Source organism: Athene cunicularia, assembly GCF_003259725.1.
Source record: "Athene cunicularia isolate RWA chromosome 10 unlocalized genomic scaffold, athCun1 chr10_part1, whole genome shotgun sequence".
NCBI lineage: Eukaryota > Metazoa > Chordata > Aves > Strigiformes > Strigidae > Athene > Athene cunicularia.
In genome coordinates this window covers 6,139,373-6,156,760 of record NW_020799112.1, presented here as the reverse complement: position 1 = coordinate 6,156,760, position 17,388 = coordinate 6,139,373, and the positions used below count along the sequence as shown (strand labels likewise).

General features: G+C 37.1%; 1 protein-coding gene across 10 annotated transcripts in view; it reads right to left on the bottom strand.

Moving 5' to 3' along the window:
* TRPM1 (transient receptor potential cation channel subfamily M member 1) overlaps positions 1–17,388 on the bottom strand; it is a 109,750-nt gene that overhangs the window by 27,540 nt on the left and 64,822 nt on the right. For 6 of the 10 annotated variants that reach the window (XM_026855686.1, XM_026855678.1, XM_026855680.1 and 3 more), the window contains 9 exons: positions 16,924–17,095; positions 14,297–14,471; positions 11,990–12,113; positions 7,014–7,086; positions 6,076–6,176; positions 3,684–3,857; positions 2,492–2,626; positions 1,492–1,542; positions 636–671 (listed from right to left, as the gene is read on the bottom strand). In XM_026855686.1, coding sequence (XP_026711487.1) covers positions 636–671; positions 1,492–1,542; positions 2,492–2,626; positions 3,684–3,857; positions 6,076–6,176; positions 7,014–7,086; positions 11,990–12,113; positions 14,297–14,471; positions 16,924–17,095 — 1,041 coding nt within the window. The remainder of the gene's footprint in view (positions 1–635; positions 672–1,491; positions 1,543–2,491; positions 2,627–3,683; positions 3,858–6,075; positions 6,177–7,013; positions 7,087–11,989; positions 12,114–14,296; positions 14,472–16,923; positions 17,096–17,388) is intronic. The other 4 variants (XM_026855681.1, XM_026855684.1, XM_026855683.1 and 1 more) reach the window with 1 other exon arrangement.

Below are 17,388 nucleotides of genomic sequence, written 5' to 3'. Positions count from 1 at the left end.
CGTATCATGTCATGTTTAAATTGGCACACAGGTATTATTTACAGCCAAGGGATTCAGTTTCTGAATATTTGTATAAAATTAATGATAACTGATTCACTGATTCACATAATGACATAATGAAAAGGGGGGGGGGCAGATTTTTTTGTTTGTTTGTTTTTGGTTTGTTGTTGGCAGTATTTATATTTGAGGACAAATTTTCATTTGATTTATTCATATAACTTGTCAGTGCCCATACAAGCCTGAGTTGTTTGCAAGGGTTATATTGATGAAATTAAATAACTTTGTACCAATTATCATTAATCCAGTAAAAAATCATGACTTAATTCTATGGTGAATATCAGGCATACTTTACATTTTATGGAAACTTATATATTTCATCATAATATTATCTACAGAGTTAAGACTACAATGCAGAACATGATTTTGATTAATGTGCAGGCAAGAATCAAAGAATAAGGCAGACTATAATTTCCACTGTTACACTTAAAAATAGATAGTGGTATTGACTCTGCTAGAACCATGAGCTGAAAACTGTGCTTCATTGTTCAAGCTACATCCTACAACAATAACTGATTCTACAGCATCACTAAGCAGTTGCTATGATGAAACAACTATATCCTAAGCAAAAACATCACCTCCATGTTAACCCAACCGAATCCCCGAGACTGCCGCTGAATGAGTGAGCCATGAAAATGCAAAGAGACAGACAGAAAGCAGAATGCAGAAGAGCATTAGTAACACTCAAAAAGACAAACACTGAATGAGAAAAGTGTTAAACTATGAAGCAGATCAATATGAATTATACATTAACCCAGTACTCTGTAATTCCCACATCTAAACCTCCTGGGAATAAATGGGATTTTCCTTGCCAAAAGGAATACAGACTCATTTCATGTAGTTGAATTTTACTGAATAAAAGCTCCAAAACCTCAAAGAGAGCAAACATCAAACCTTACAATGACCCTATTCACATATAATGAATGAATTTACATGTAATGGAAAGAAATGAGTAACAAATCTAGGACTTGCAGCACTGAGAAACAAAGCAGATTTTATCCCAGGTAAAAGTAGGATTGATGGGAGAAAAGTAACTAAAAAACACACAAGGAAACAAGCAAAAGGGATCAAATTCTGTGCTTGTGAGTGGGACTTCCAGTTAACCTAGCAGGCCTCTCCTTCCACTCCCCTTCTATAATGGTGCATTGAGAGCTTCTTGTCAAGAAGAAACCGTATCAACCTAAATCTCAAATGATATATTACACTGCTAGGAGCTTAACATTCCTCTCCTTAGTTTTTAATTACTAGCAGTGTATAGCCATACTTGATTTAGCCTGACATCACTGTTTGTTACAAGAAGTAATTTAACCTTACCTTTCTTAACAGCTACCATCTAATTGAAAATATCTGCTTTCCCCCACGCTATGCTTGCTTTTACTGTTGACTCACGTGGTTAATGTAATCATGCAAATGTAATGCTGCTGTTAAGCTTACCTTTTTCACATCTCTGACTAGCAAATGCAGTGTATTTGGCGGACCCAATCTCTGAAACAAAAATCATTCATGGTCCATTAGAGCTTCAATTCTTCAGATTTTTTGTACACACAAATGTAATTAATTATTTGGCACTGTAAGCAGAACTCTAGGCAACCATCACACTCTGCAGCCATCACACTCTGCAGGGGTGAAAAGAAGGAACAGGGCTACAAGGACAAACACATTTCTATCAAGAGCTGCGTAATCCCTTTCTCATAATTCTTTATGTGGTGATCCAAGTCACACAGTTTGTGGTACTGTTTGAACTTGTACTTGTTGCACAAGCCATAAAGGGACTGGAGGACTAGACTGAAGTTTATGTTGTATGAATGCTGCCCTAGTCTACCTGCCATTTAAATGATAGGAAGAAAAACAGTCTTGAAATAGGTATGTCCCTGATGAATTTGCTGTGGGTTGGGCCAGGGAGAATTTGAAGAGAAAAGCATGATGTTCTATGGGTTTGGGAAAAACATTTTTCTTTGCTGGGCCAAAAGGAAAAATGATACTGATTTCTGCAATGTGCTAAGAAAAGAAGTTGCCATGTAAGTACTTTGTCAAATCTATAAGCTTATTTCAATAATACTAAAATATACGTACATGAAACATAATTGAGATAAAAAGTAAATGAACACTACTGGCTGGTATTAAATTTTTACTATCTACATTAGTTCTTAAGTCTCCTCAATTTGCATTTTAAATACATCACTATATTTACATAACAAATTGCAATAGCTCTGAAAGCTGCTGGAGGTATATTAACTAGGAATGTGTATATGTAAGGAAACAACAGGACACTATATGTAATAGCAAGGCTCCCTTTACTACTAGCCAACATCCACATAGGGTCAGGGCTCAGAGCTTTTTGGAAAAACAAATATATCTCAGAAGAAAAAGGGCACCCCTGTTAAATACAGTAGCAAAAATATCACATGGCATTTTATTATTTCTGCTCACTCACAGTATTATAAAGTTCTTCCAGTCGAGGAATAGTGAGGAAGTGCTGCATGTTCACTCCATTCTCAATAAGTAGTTTCACAAAATCCACTCGATCCAGAACCAGTGCATCCAGCATAGCCTGCTCCAGGGAATTCACCTGAATTGCAGAATGGAGAATGTGAGACTACATGAGCACAGAAGAGCTGGCTGGCCAACAACCACAAACATTTTCATTACTTAGGATATTCCAAAGTTCCCAAATATGTTGATTAATCTGTAAGTGAAAATTAATTTAGAAAATGACATTTTACCCATGTGCAAGTCAACACAGATGGCAGTTTTCTGACAAGGTCTTGGGCGAGAGGCGAGCAGTGAAAGAAACCTTTAGCAATACAGCTGTAGCTTTCAATCATTTTGTTTAGTATTTTTAACTAAACCAGGCATACCATGCTTGACACATTATGTGAAAAAGATATTTACTTGCTCAGCATAATAGGAACAAGTTAAAATTTAAGAAAAATGCACTGTATATGTTTCAGAACAGGTTAACATAATTTACCCTGATAACTCACATACGTGTCATCCACTCAAACTGCTGCCTCACAGAGAAAAGGCAACATATAATGCCAAAAGACTCAAATCATTTGTGAAGAAGCACTTGCTCTTCCTTCACCAATTTAGCTTTGCCTTTGGAAAATGCCAGTCAGGAAGCCTAATGGATCTTCTCTTTATACGGTCCAAGGGGTTAGAACCCAGTGGGAGAGGGGAAAACCCCTTGATCAGCAATCCTCTTGACATGTGATCTTTAATCCAGACAAGAGAACAACCTAACCTACTGCAACTGGAAAATTAAGCACTTTTAGAATAGGAGATTTTTAAACTGCCTTCACTGGATAAAATGACATGTACAAGGAAGGATGAAAATGTTCGCTGGTGTTCTTATTTCCTTCTGACAAATGCAGGAAAAAGATGCAGCAGATAAGCACTGATTTATACTGCTGTGGTATGGCTGCATGTGGTGCACACAGGATGAGAGGGATTCCTGGCTCAGAGACAGAACAGCATTCCTGCAGAATCTACTGCTGATCTTTTGAGGATGTGCAAGTGAGCATTCTATAGAATGAAGAATGTGTATTTTCCTTCTCTCTTTGTCCCACAGGATGAAAAAAAAAAAGAATTCTTCAACAGTTTTAATACAAATACTTTCATCTCACCCAGTTCAGGAGTTCAAGCTTTCTTGGATCTGTTTCTTCTTCTGGTTCTTCTCTTCCTTTTCCTCCCTTTTTCTTCCCTTTTCCTTTCCCTCTGGCTGCTTTTGTCTGAACTGCTGGAGATTTCTTTTCCTTTTCAGTAGCTGTACCATCAGGAGCTGTAAGGCTTCCTAAAGGCTGTATTTAATAATACATTAGAAGTATTAGAAGTCTAATTGATCATACAGTGACTATTTCATTGAATACATTCCTATTGAAGTAGCTCCCCAGTCACCACTTCTCACATGCAGTTAACTAAAAATGATAATTTCCTTAAGTATAAGGACCTTTTTGCATAGCCACAGCTTTACACTTTTTTTTAAAGCTGTTATGTCTAATGTAGTCAATAACACTGAAAAAGTAGTGAAATAGGTAGACTCTGGAGGATTTCTCACAAAATAAAATCAGAGAGGACTAGGAAGAGATACTATTCAGTTCTCAGTTTCATCACTATTCAGTTTCTTTGCTCTCAGTGAAAGCAATAGCTGTCAAAATAAATAGAAACAAGCAGGATAAGGAGCTGTACCGAAAGAGCTCAACAAGAATGTTGCATGATGACAAACAGCATCCATACTGCAGAGACAGAAAGGAGAGGAGAGCCACTAACTGGTTCATTTACATTCTGCAGATAATATTTCTGTTATACCTCTTCAGACACACTCTTTGCAATGTCCTTCCCCTTTCCAACCTATCTACTCAAGACAGGCAGGCACACGTGCAAATAATTTGACACTACTTGTCTGTGATTTGGAAGCTTTATTTGCTTTATTTTATCTATAAGCTAATGCTAGGTTATATAATCTCCATGAACATGTAAACTGGATTACAAGTATCTGTCCTCTGCACAGAAAACTACAGAACCAAGACTTTAACAAGGCTTGTTTTCTGTGGTTTTGTTAATCTTAAAAAAATCTTCTCTGCCTAGATGCCATGAATCCATTTATAAGCCTGGACAAAATTGCAATTGCCAATTTGCAGCACAGGCTAGTCTGAAAGCAATGTTCATGAATTTGAAATGACCCTGAATTGCAGTTGGCTGATACTATTTCCACAAATTGTTGCAGAGTATCAGTATGAAATATGCAAAAGCGGTAACAGGCTTCAGTTGCTAGGTGGTACCTCTGAATCTAACCACAATAATCTGGAGATCGGAAAACTCCATTCAAATAAATGTTTTATAGTAATAATACTTCATCATCTTTAGGATGATTAAATCCTCTCTGTATAAGCATTTTAATGAATTAAATAATGAAACATCACATTACTGTAAGTGAAGGAATAAAACAGCATATTCAGTGACATTTGTTTGAATTTAATTATACAGGCTTCCAAATGAAATAAATTTCATCATTATCTATAGCATGCATGTGAAAAATGCTTCTTCGAGTGTCATTTTATTGCACAGTTTCAGAAAAGACAACTAATTAAAAAGCGAAATAAATTCTGGCACTTCATTCTTACTGCATCTTTTAGGCTAGTCTCCTCCTGACACTTTACAGCAATTCAACACCAGATGGTTCACACAGTAAGGCAAAAAGCATCAACAGAGTGAGACATGAAAGTGGCTTAAATAGAGGATTTTAATTACACAGATGAACAAAGGCACTTTAGTGTTTTACCACTGACTTCAACTTGTGCAGCATCAAACTCCCAATAATTTGAGAAAGAAAATCCAATTTCAGGACCTAAAGCTTTACCGAAGATCAGCTTCTTACTTCATTTGGCACAGGTCTGCCTGTCAGAGCCCTGTTTTCTGCAACAGTTTCTTCTGGTCATCAGGATTTTGCTCCATTAATCAAAACAAGAGATTTTCACAGCTGTTAATGAATTGAGCAACACAAATCCTTCTAAGCAGCTCTGTGAATTTCCTTGCTGCATACTTTAATAGGTAGCTAGGGACCTTGTCAACTAGCCTTGTCAGCTAGCACAGGTCAATGACACCAACAGTCAGAAGTCTGGGTAATGCTAGTGCATCATACAAGTTCACTGGGGTGACCAGGACCCTTATCATCCAACCGTATGTAAGGCCATGGATTGTTTCCAGTAAATGCTTTTTTTTTTTTTTTTAACTTTCAAATCCCACAAGGAATTTTAAATAAGGTTGCTTTTTTACTTGTCAAGAAATTGTTTTTCTTTCTTTCACAGAGTTTAAATTATAGCTAAACACTTGCAAATGGCAGTATAAGGCAATTTCAAACCAAATAGGTTATTCTTAATTAATGAGCTACCCTACATCAGTTCAGCATAAAACAGAATTCAGCACTGTTTCTCCTGCCTACAAAATCCAAGGTGTGAATATTCCATCACTTGTTTTAAATTGTTAACAAACAATATGACTAGGAAAACTCTGTCTTACTGGCCAGTGGTGTCCAAAGACAAAGATTTGGCTGCGTGCAATGTCTACACGATTCCAGGCTAAAGCCAAGCTAAGCTGGTCTGGAGCAGATGCATTGGTACCTAGAGAGGAACACACAGATGTTTAGTATTTCATGCATGATGAAACAAGATTGGACAACATTCTGTAATTCACTTCTCCAAGAACTAGAAAACAGCAAGCCTGACTCCGTATCATATGACTAATAGAATAATTCTACTACAAAGCAGTGGATTCATCAAGTCAATTTATAGAATTTTCCACTTAACCCCATAATCCTAATTTCAAAACGATTAGCTAGATTCTCTCCCTTTTTTCCTTAAAGCCCCCACATTGACTTTATATTCTGATGCTGAAGACAGACATTTAACTTATAAAAGACTCCTCCTCTCAGCTCCTATGCTGATGTTGTAGATATGAGTATAGTAATTCCTCTCTTTATTACTTAGCTCTGGGGACTCCAGTGATCCCATACTGAGCCCATATCAACTACTATATACCTGCAAACAGAAAATAGTTGTTTCAGCAAACATAACAAACTCCAAATAAATACGGAACTGAACCTGAATTTTGCCCTAAGGTTTAAAGAACACAATCAGAGATCTGGAAAAATCCAGATAATCTTTTAATGTTCTCACGTTTTTTTCTAACTTTATTGATATATGCTACAACTGCAATAAAGTGTGTAGTATAGTTGTTGCAGCATTCCCATCCCAGGCTTTCAGGTGAGAAAATCCACACAAAACTTTCAATCTAAATTTAACCTAATCTGAACCTTAAACCAAGTATGTTTGGGTTACTTTTTAGAATCCAAGCAAATAAATCAAAGAGTTAAACATATAGAGTGACCTCAGACAGTGTACAGGACCGTCTTCTTGGGATCAATTTGTGCATCCTTCCTAATTGCTTGCAAAACCCACCTTTGAGGAGAGCAGTTAAGATAGACATCTCAATGTCCTGTTGCCCTTCAGACCCCATGCGGAACACGGTAATCTAAGGGATAACATAAAACCAAGCACTCAAAATTACAACACATGAAAAAGGGAGACTAAACATTTGGATAGAAAAAGGAGCAGAACAGTGGAGCTTTATTATTTTCTAAGACCTGGAATTTTTCAAAAAGTATAGTTCCACTAAATTTTTCATTGAAATTTAATTTTCACAAAAGCATTTAATTAAATTATTTCACTAAAGTTATCATAAAATATCCCTGCATTGGTAAATGTGACAAACCTGATGAAATTCTTCATCAAACCCATGAGTTTTGAAAAGTAGTGACAAAACTGTCATGCCAAACTGACTGTTTTGTGACAGTTTTACTACTTTCCAGTAGTAATGGAAATGCCAGCTTGGAAATTAAAATGCTAGTTATGTGAGATAACTATCATAGCATTAATTTCATTGATGATAACACTCAAATATTTTTTAGTTGCAGGATATGTTACATATTGACAAACAAAAAAGCAGAAACAACTAATAAAGGCAATTATTTCTAGTCATATTTGCTTAGTTGAGTCCATTATAATTCACTGATTTTAAAAACAGTAATTTGTATCAAGCTTAGCCATTGAACTACATATTAAAAGATTAATAATTCAAAAGCAGAATAACCTAATATTCTATGTTAATTAAGTTAATACTGAATGCAGACAAGAAATAACAAATTCTTCATTTTCCAAAAGCAACTCTTCACAGCAGATGCTAGCGTTAAGTACTGGGAATAGCAATTTTCTCAACAGTTAGAACAGGTTTTGCATGAACACAAAGATATATGACATTAGCAGAGAGAAGAACTAAAGGAAAATTGTATTAATTAACAAGAAAGCAGACAAAATTATCAACAAATGCAAACCATAAGCCTGCTTAGGCTGCACAGTCAGTGTCTGAATTTTACTGAGTAGAACAGGCTTTCTCTGATGCACATTTTAAATTCAAAGCAGTTTGACTAAGGCAGCTGTGGGCTCTCTTTTCTCAATAAATTCTTCTAGGAAGGCTGACTCTCTTACTGTCAGCTTATCATAGCCCTGCTTATTACCAGCTTGACCTCTGATGAAGGTGTGTGTATGGAACTAATCTTGGCACCGTACAAATGTAGATATATCAACAGGACATTTACGTTAATAGACAATCTAAAGACTTCACATTTGGAGCCCTTAAGTAAGATTTTATACAATCAACTGGGCATGCTAGTAATACTTCTGAATGCGTAAGAAAAAAGCACAGATGGGTGTCTATTTGATTGCAGTACAGAGCTGCATTACTAGAAAATACAGCATTTGTCATATTCTGTTCCAAGTGGTATTAGCAGCTGGATTAATCCTTAGATAATTTAGTTCTGGGAAAGGCATTTAAATACATGTTGTTAAAAATCATTCAAAATTGCATAATCTGGCTTTTATAAACTCAAGAACTCAGTATCAAAAATCTGATCAAAAATCAAGGAACAGAGATAAACCTTCTCTTCTTGCAGAAATGCCTCCCACGCTAAAGGGAATTCAGCATCAAATGTAATGAATATTGGAGAGAAAAACATTGGAGAGAATAGAGGAAGAAGCAAAGCACATTTAGAAGAGAATTCTATGATATCATAGAGGAGGTGGAAAACTACTTGTTGGCATTCAAGTATTTAGGTGTTATCTTGAAATGTATAGATATGTAGGCAAGCACTTCCTTGGCAGCTGAGATCAGCATTATAAAGAAAAGTCAGAGGCATGAGGCAACGCCCAGCATAACCTCTGGAAAAAGGCCAGCTTTTTGGAGAGTGTGGAGAATATGAAACTGATAGAAAGTCTGCAAACCTGGCAATTGCTTGACACAGATTCCCACCCCAACCCTATGTCATTTCCATAGGACATCTTCTGGAAAGGCACTGAGTCACTGATCATGGTTTTTCATGTGTTCCTTGACTCAGTCAAAATCCTCTAACTTCACTGAGTATTTTGCATGAGCTTTTAGTTTTAGAAATTATACTTTAAGAAATAATTTTACTTAACATTTTAAAAATTTCAAAACCAAGTGCTCCCCTTTGCTTTGGAATATCAGGGGTAATTCTAATCTGATAAAAGTGACCTCCTCATCTTCACTGTTTACTCTAATTGCTGAAGAGTAATGTAAAAATAATGCCTTGATTGGTACTTTGAGCAACTTGTATGAAAACAGGACTAGCACAAAGCTCGATGCAGGATTTGAGGAAGTTTTTTATGTGTTGTGGTGAGTTCATCTCTGTGTCCTGTTACTCCCAGTGGGGACAAGTGGTATCTTTCTTGTGTTAGCCCTTCACTCACTGATAATATAAAGTCAATATGAAACCACAGAAGAAAAAGATGGAACCAGAAGGATGGCTATGCATGGTAGTGACACCTCTAGCAAAAAACGGTGGGACTGTTCATGTTCTGTGATCTCTGTGTGTAAATCTGAATCAAATTGTCTAAAATTTGACCTGATTTACTTGCACAAAAGACATTGCTTTAGAATCAATAGCACTTACAGAAGTAACATATAGGGGCTGAACCCCTTTTTCACAACAATGCACCTGACTTCATGCTCAAACTAAATCACTGCACCAATTCTGAAATAAATATGTCAGGATTTAGGCTTAGATGACTAAAATTTAAATCGTATTCATTTTCTTTGATCCAAATCTGAGACTGGAAATGCAGACACTGGCAGCTACTACATGCAATATTGCCATGGCAAGTAACAAGCAAATACTCCAGGGAAAAGACTTTTTCCTCCCTTCCATCACACTTCTCTGGGTGTGAGAACAGGTTTTATTATTTCGCATTGAACAACTGAGCAATTACTACTAGAAATCAAAAGAACACTCCCTAGTGAAAAGAGTAAGAACTGAAAGGATTGCTAAATTCAGTTTACTGTTTATTTAAAGTTTCAAGAAAAAAGTTTCACATCATCTATTGGAGACATTATTAAACTTGGGAAGACCAGAGATTAGAGTGTCTCCAAGCTGACCAAAGACAGGTAGTGTGGGAGGAAAACACACTTTGTTTTAAAGGAGCATGAAACACCATTTTTCTAAGAACTTAGAAAGAATTCCCTCTTCTCTCAGCCTCATGAGAAAAGTTTCATGTCATTCAAACAATTTCTTTACAGCTGCTCCTGTTATAGGTGTCACTTCCTTAGTGATACAATTAGGCATCCTGAAGAATGAAACTGCCCCACACTTCATGCTTAAATTCAATAGCAGTTTGGTTATCTAATTCACTACACATAGTCTGAGGTGAAGGCTGTAGTAGTTATATCTCACAGAAATATGTGATTCGTGGAAAAAGGACTCTACAACTCAGAGAGTTATAAAGCAGAGTTGTTTACTCTGGTGCCGGGGTGCAAGGAGCTCTCTCCACAAAGCTTACACACCCACAGCACATTTTACCAAAAACTTACAGAGTGTGGATATACATATTCATTGGGTTACATAACACAAATGTCCATAGGCATGAGTAGGGCTGGGTTAGTTCTAGAGGCTGGTGTCAGCAGTTGATGTTCTCTTTGCGCCTGCCCATTGCCTCCTGGTGGTCATCTTCGGGGGTCTTTGGGAGGAAGGCTCGTAATCTTTCTCACCCTGTTTTTTCCCCGGAGCATTCGCAGATTCTCTTGGCCAATTTCTTGAATAACAAGAGTGTTTTTCAGATGGTTTATTTTTCTATCTTATCTAAGAGAACCAATAGAATTTCTACCATTGGTATATGGCTATCTTTACTCATTAGCAAGATTCCAACTAGTTAGAGCCACCTGTTCCTCAAGGACAAAAGCATAATATTTTGCTGAACACTGTAGTCCTTGGTGGATTTTCACAGCAAACTGCTTTGTTTTGATGAACACAGTAGTCCTTGGTAAAATTCCACAGAACAGTCTGGGCAAGCAGGATTCTTATCATTATTAAAAGAAATACTACAAGTAATATTATAACTTGCTATAAGTAAGTAAATAAGTTGCTAAGCAGTTTTCTATAAGTAAATAAATCCCAAAACAAGTAATCATTTCTCTGTATCATATGCAACTTCAGAAAAAAAGGTAAAAAAATCAGCCATACCAGTTCCAGCTGTAATTAAAAAAAAAAAATCCATCAGACTGTTCACTTGCTATTAAAACAGCAGCTTAGCATTTGTACAAAAGAATGAAATGGAATTATACCAGGACTCAAGGGAAAGGTCGTATTTACAAAAATTCACAACTATAACTAACTGGTCACAGGAAAACACTCAAAGATTCATTTTGCCTGCAAAGTCACAGGCACAGTGAACACAATTTCAAGACACTGTTCACAGAAAGATATGAATATTAAAGATTTGCTTTCTGAGCACATTTTCTCTGCAGCTGGGATATGGCAGACAGGCAGGAACCTGACTGAGTGGTACAGTACATAGAACAGGCCTACAACAAGCCAGGATCAAGCAAGGCTGGGATCTTCAAGAACACTTCATGTTTCAATTTATTTGAAAGACCTGAAGAGCCCCTTTTACTTTAATGAAAAGTTGTTAAAAATTAATATATTGGGCTATGAAAACTGTGCTGATGCATTCTGAATGCTTATTGTTCCTAGGAACCCTTTCTTCAATTATCTTTACTTTCTGCAGTTGATCCTGGTTTTAATGCATTTGTGTCAAGTGTCTTAGTCTGCCTGGCAGAAGTCTGTGAAAAAAGGTTCCTATCAACTTACACAGGAGAAGAATCTGAAAATGGTTTCAAAGGCTTTTCAGAAGACAAAATCACTTTCTTGGACTATGCTTAGGAATGAATGATTGTGTACATTTACATAGCTATATGGAGAGGAAAAAAAAAAAGGTTTAACTGTAACCCTGGCAGAATGGCACTTGAAAGTACTCTATGAAATTTGGTCACAGAAATTATCTTTGTGAACTATTTTTAGGACACTTACAAGTTCTTTTTTTTTCATGCACTCCATAAGAATAATGAACAGCTGATGAGCTTGATTCCTGTTGTAGTTAAAGGTTTTCTGGATGGTAACTAGAAGCTGGTCCCTCAGGGATTCACTTATTATCCTAAATGAAAAATGAGACATAAAAGAATACATTTCCAGAATTAACATATATTCAGAAGGCCTGCTGTTTGAGAAACAATTTTTCACCCACCAGTGCAAAGACTTCTCTTTGGAAGTAAATGAAAACACACAGCATCTCTGCATTCAGTACAGCTAAGAAGTTCATAAAGAGTTACCAGTAATCAGGAAATTCATACCCAGACTGTCTCTTATGCATCTCAGTACCTCAGCCCTGATTTAAAATCTGGCAGGGAACTTGAACTATCCTTTCACCCTGGAATATAATGTAGGTAGCTGTTACTCCTATTATATATTATAGATATACTTTTGTTAAGAAGTTCAGTCTTCAGCATTTCAACAGTACATCTTACAGGACTCTTGCCTTTGCCTCTAAATTTTTCAATGCTCTTTGTATATAGCTAAAACCACAAAAATATTTCACACTACTGATATGTTACCTTTGTTATCTTGGTTATCCTCTTAAACAGAGGATTTAAATCAGTAGCATATCTGAAACCTCAGAATACCCAACTGAAAAACAAACGAACCAAAAGATGATTAAAGAAATTAGATTGAAAACATTCTAGAAAGGTCAGAAATGTTTGATCTCTCAAAGCAATCTGAAACAGAGCGCTTCAATCTTCACTCATTTCTAATAAAACACATGTATTTTCAGATGACGGCAAACATTACCCACAGGCTTTCAAAGCAGTGAGACAGCTGAGCCTGCGAAGTGCAGTAAAATTCGAAGTTCATTGTGAGAGAATGATTCTTTTAGACAGCAGGGATAAAAAAAACTTCTCATTACAGACCTGCCTTACCAGATGAACACATTTATCTCATCATAATTATTGGAGAGGAAAATTGGACACTGCATCATATGCACTGGGAGAGAAAGTCATGCAATGAGCAGATCTCAGACAGACTGATCCTGATAAGCTCTTTCAATTACCTATGAGCTGATAGGAAGGATGAACAGAAAGAAAGAAAAAAAAAAGGTTTGATCTAAGCTAAGGAGGCTTGGTCAACAGAAACAAAAAGAAAGTTGCCGAATCATAAACACTGTTGGTAGGATTAAGTATGTACTATGTGCAAACATCAAAAAAATCCTGCATCAGAGCTGCTCTTCCAATTCAGCATATAACATCTGCCCTGCTTGACAATACTAATTGTCTGCTTAATATTTAATCCAAGATAAACTCCAACTTCAGTTAAGGAAATAGGCTATTTCTTCAGTGCAGGACAGGTGTGCCACACTCTAATCAAGACAATATACTAGGCGTTTGCCTGAATCTGGCTACTAATGATAAAATCCTGATATTAACAATAACAATGGGGAATGTATGTTACTTAACTGGGAGAAGCAATATTTTAATTTAAAAACACAAAGTCTGCTTCCACTATGAGTATTTGTCAAGACAGATCTTTACTCTGCAGAGCAGATGAGCTTTGTGTTGCTAGTATAGGCTTTGTATCTTTAAACTAACCATACTTTCTAGCAACTAAAGGGGTAGACAACCAACCATGAAAATAATAGATTACAGAAACTTTGGACGAGGAGTGACATTTACAGATTCATTTGGGCAACGGACAGGAGGGCTGTGGAGCAGAATGTTCCAGAAAACATATTCCACTCTGGTCATTAAATCAGGCAGCACTGCCCTGAAGAACCATCACAGATACCAAAAATAGCAAGAAAATGGAAGGCAGCCCACCATTTTTTCAGCTGGTCTGGCACTCTTGGAGAATGAAGCTCATTCACAGAGCACACTAGAACTGTGCAGTACAAATTTTGCAAATACATGCACTAATTAACCTCTACCCTGGCCTGAGAAAAAGAATAATTCTTGGGAACCAGTTTTACCTTGTCCTAACATGCCCAACCCAGCAGCAAGCATAGTGCAGCAAACTTTGACAGAGCTTGTGTGACTGTGCTGCACTGAGAGCAAGCTTATTTCAATGGACCATCAAATACATTCCAAGTGGTACTAATCATTTCTACTCATTAATGCCACGGTTAAGATCAAGCCGGCAACAAAAGCTGACTGACAGCAGAATGCCTCTCTTAGCAGCATTTTGTCCATGAGGGTTTTTTTTAATGAAGCTTTAATGAAAGCAAGGCATATAGTCCTACACTGTCCTCCTGAGTAAGACACAGCTTTAGCAAAGATCTCAACATCTTACCCTCCTTCTTCTGAATACTTGTGTGCAAATGACAGAATATCTGATGCTCGTCCACTGCCATCACATATCACGACAGGGAGAGGGGGGTCTTCTCGTAGACACTCTAAGACAATGGAGATCACATTGGGACCCCCTTCCACTATGAGTCCAACTACAGGAACACCTTGTCCCAGTCCTGTAAAAACCAGAACAGAAACAAAAAAAGAAGTGTTGTTGAAATTTAGGTTGAGATATCATGAATGGATGTGATTTCTGTGTTACAGCATCACTTCAAACCAGAGCAGTTAGGAAAAATGATGGCTATTTCATGGCCAACACCAGGAAAAATGTCCATATGCCATTTCATAACCTCAAAAGGAAAAGAGTAAGATTTCTCTCTGCCCTTGCTTTTGTATCAGCTCCATACTGATCATGTATTCACTCGGTGAACTGCTTGTAATGTCTTTTGACAGACACCATGTACAGATAAAACAGCTAACAAGATTCTCCTCTATTACTTCATTAGCTTCCCTGGTACTTGGATGGCTCCCAGCTACTGTGGTTTTGATGTTTTAACTCTTCATTGGTTACCTACGGGAAGTCTTCAGTAAGGTGACATATACCTATGCTTTCTCCTAAGATAAAAAATATGAAATTAGTGTCTTTATCATGAGGCTGAAATGGCTGGCCGATGTAAGAGACGACAGCTGAGCATCCCTTTGCTGTCCCTGCCTCACTGTGATCTCCAGGCATAGGATGACAAAGGGAAGCCCACAGGTCACATGGTCTCAGTAGTAGCCTTGGTCACAAGATACTTGGGGAAATGAAGGACAAAACATTACCTGAAGGCTGACTAATCCCACTATCATAAGCATTTGAATTCAGTTCTTAATCTGTAAATGACCAGTGCTCTATAAAGAAGATTCACTTTTTTGTACAGCTGAGAACACGTGAAAGAGTTTGTTTTTTCAACCTTCATTCCTCTCTGAAGAACAGGAACACCATGCACAATAACAGCAGAAGTTTCCTGACATCCTCCTGTCAGTATATCCCAGCTCTGATAAGGAGGAGTCACAGAGCGTGGGCTGGCCTGTGTGTCCATGAAATCCTTAGTGATTCCTGCTGAGATTTCCAGAAGAGGTACCTGTGCTTGAAGTGATTAAAAAGAAACAAAACAACTCCCTGTATGTTGTTACTAGTAGGTGTAGTGCAGCCCTTCACAGAACTCTTAATTCCTATATGTATTCCCAACATTGTCCTTCTCATGACAAAAATCACCAGACACTACTTAAATGAGAACCAATACCCCCAGCCCCAGTGTTATTAAAAGAAATGATACAGAACCTCTTGTTTCTGAGCCCTGACTTCCTTATCTTCCAAGCCACTGCTCCCTTTTACAATGTTACAACTCTCCCAGCACTTCTACAGAAGACAAAGATGAAAAAAGCATAGCTAACTTAAGCTATTTCTAATGTCTGTGGGCAACATGGCACAACACTGCCTCCACACTCGAAGGCAAGGGACATCATTTTGTTGAGCTCAGTTTCTTACCATAGGCAAAAAGCAGTACTTAAAGACTTCCCATAACGTTTAGATATCCTGTGGCTGATCTCTAACTGTGCCTTTCAGCTTTACCCATAAGAGCACTTAAATGTTACTAGAAACTTCTGTGGAGTTCAATGCAATTGTCATTCTCAATGTTTGTTTTTTCTTATTTATACAAGCCTACACAGGTTACAATGGCATCTGGAAGAAGTCAGAAAGGTAACTGGTAGAACTGATGTCTATTCTCCAGTAGCTCTTAAGTGAAGTGTGGAGTCAAAAACTATTAACTTTTTTGGACCATCTTTAATTAGGTTGTTATGGTATGGGGTTTTTTAAAAGTTACTGGAAAATCAAAGCTACTAACATTTTTTATTTATTTAGTCTTTGAAAAAAATTTTTCCACAAAAATGTTAATGAAAAAATGTCTTTAAAAGTTTTTTTCAAAGTAGTGACAAAAAGAATTCTAGAAAGTTGTTTTAGAGAAGCTGTAACAACTGGCAGAAAATTTTAAAACTGCACAAAACTCTAAATATGAAAGCACTGATGTGAAATTATCTCAATAATGGCTTCATTAAAAATCAAAATCCCAGCTGAGTTTATCTGGAAGATCAAAGAATTTTGAGTGTAATTATTTCAGATGAAACAAATTCATATAAAAGAGAAAATAAAATGTTAGTATGAACATTTGGAATCACAAACCACTGAGCTGCACAGGATTCCTGTAAACAGGACCTTTACAAAATCACCCCATTCTGGGTATTTACTGATGCTTACAAATTCTATCTAGAGGTGCACAAATTCTTTACATTTCCCTTTCCTTAAATTCTTGATGCTTTGAAGCTTCTCCTCACTATTATTTGTCAACTTTTTTCCCTCGCTTTATGCAATCCTTACTTTCCTGCGTCTTCCATGCTGTTAGATGTGGGCTCTTTCATCATTTTATCAGACAACGTATGCTCTAGTTTAGTCACACAGTCCTAGTCAAATTCCTGCTAGAAAGAGCTGGAAGAAGCATTTAATTTCAATACCTCGAAGTATTTCAAGCCCTTCTTCCCTCCCTTCCTTTAAGACGTTATGTTTACAGTCTGCCCCACTTTACTTACGTGTGTTGATTTTCTGGAGGGAAATGTGTTTTTCCAACTGACGTCGTAACTTTGCTTCAGCTCCATATTTACCTAGTGTACCATTGTCTGCCAGAATGAAGTGGGTATGGGAACTGTTGAGCACAGAGAGCTTACTTAGAGGGTTTGACATTGTTTGATAAACCCGTGTTACCTGTGTGTCAAAAGGATAGATGCACCTACATTAGAACAAAGAACTAAACGTAAAGATCCCCCACACTGCCCAACTGAAGCACATGCCTTTTGAGGAAACAAATCAACCAGACCTTTATAATCAACAACAGAGGAGAATTAGAAATGGAGCTTGTTTTTTACATTCAAAACTTGAACTCTTCACAGCAGGGTTTTCTTTGGAGGATGACAGTCACATCTGTGCACTCTCCTGCCTGTTCCCCTAAGCTCATTAATGCACTCTCCTTGATAGCACACTGTTACATAATCCTCTTA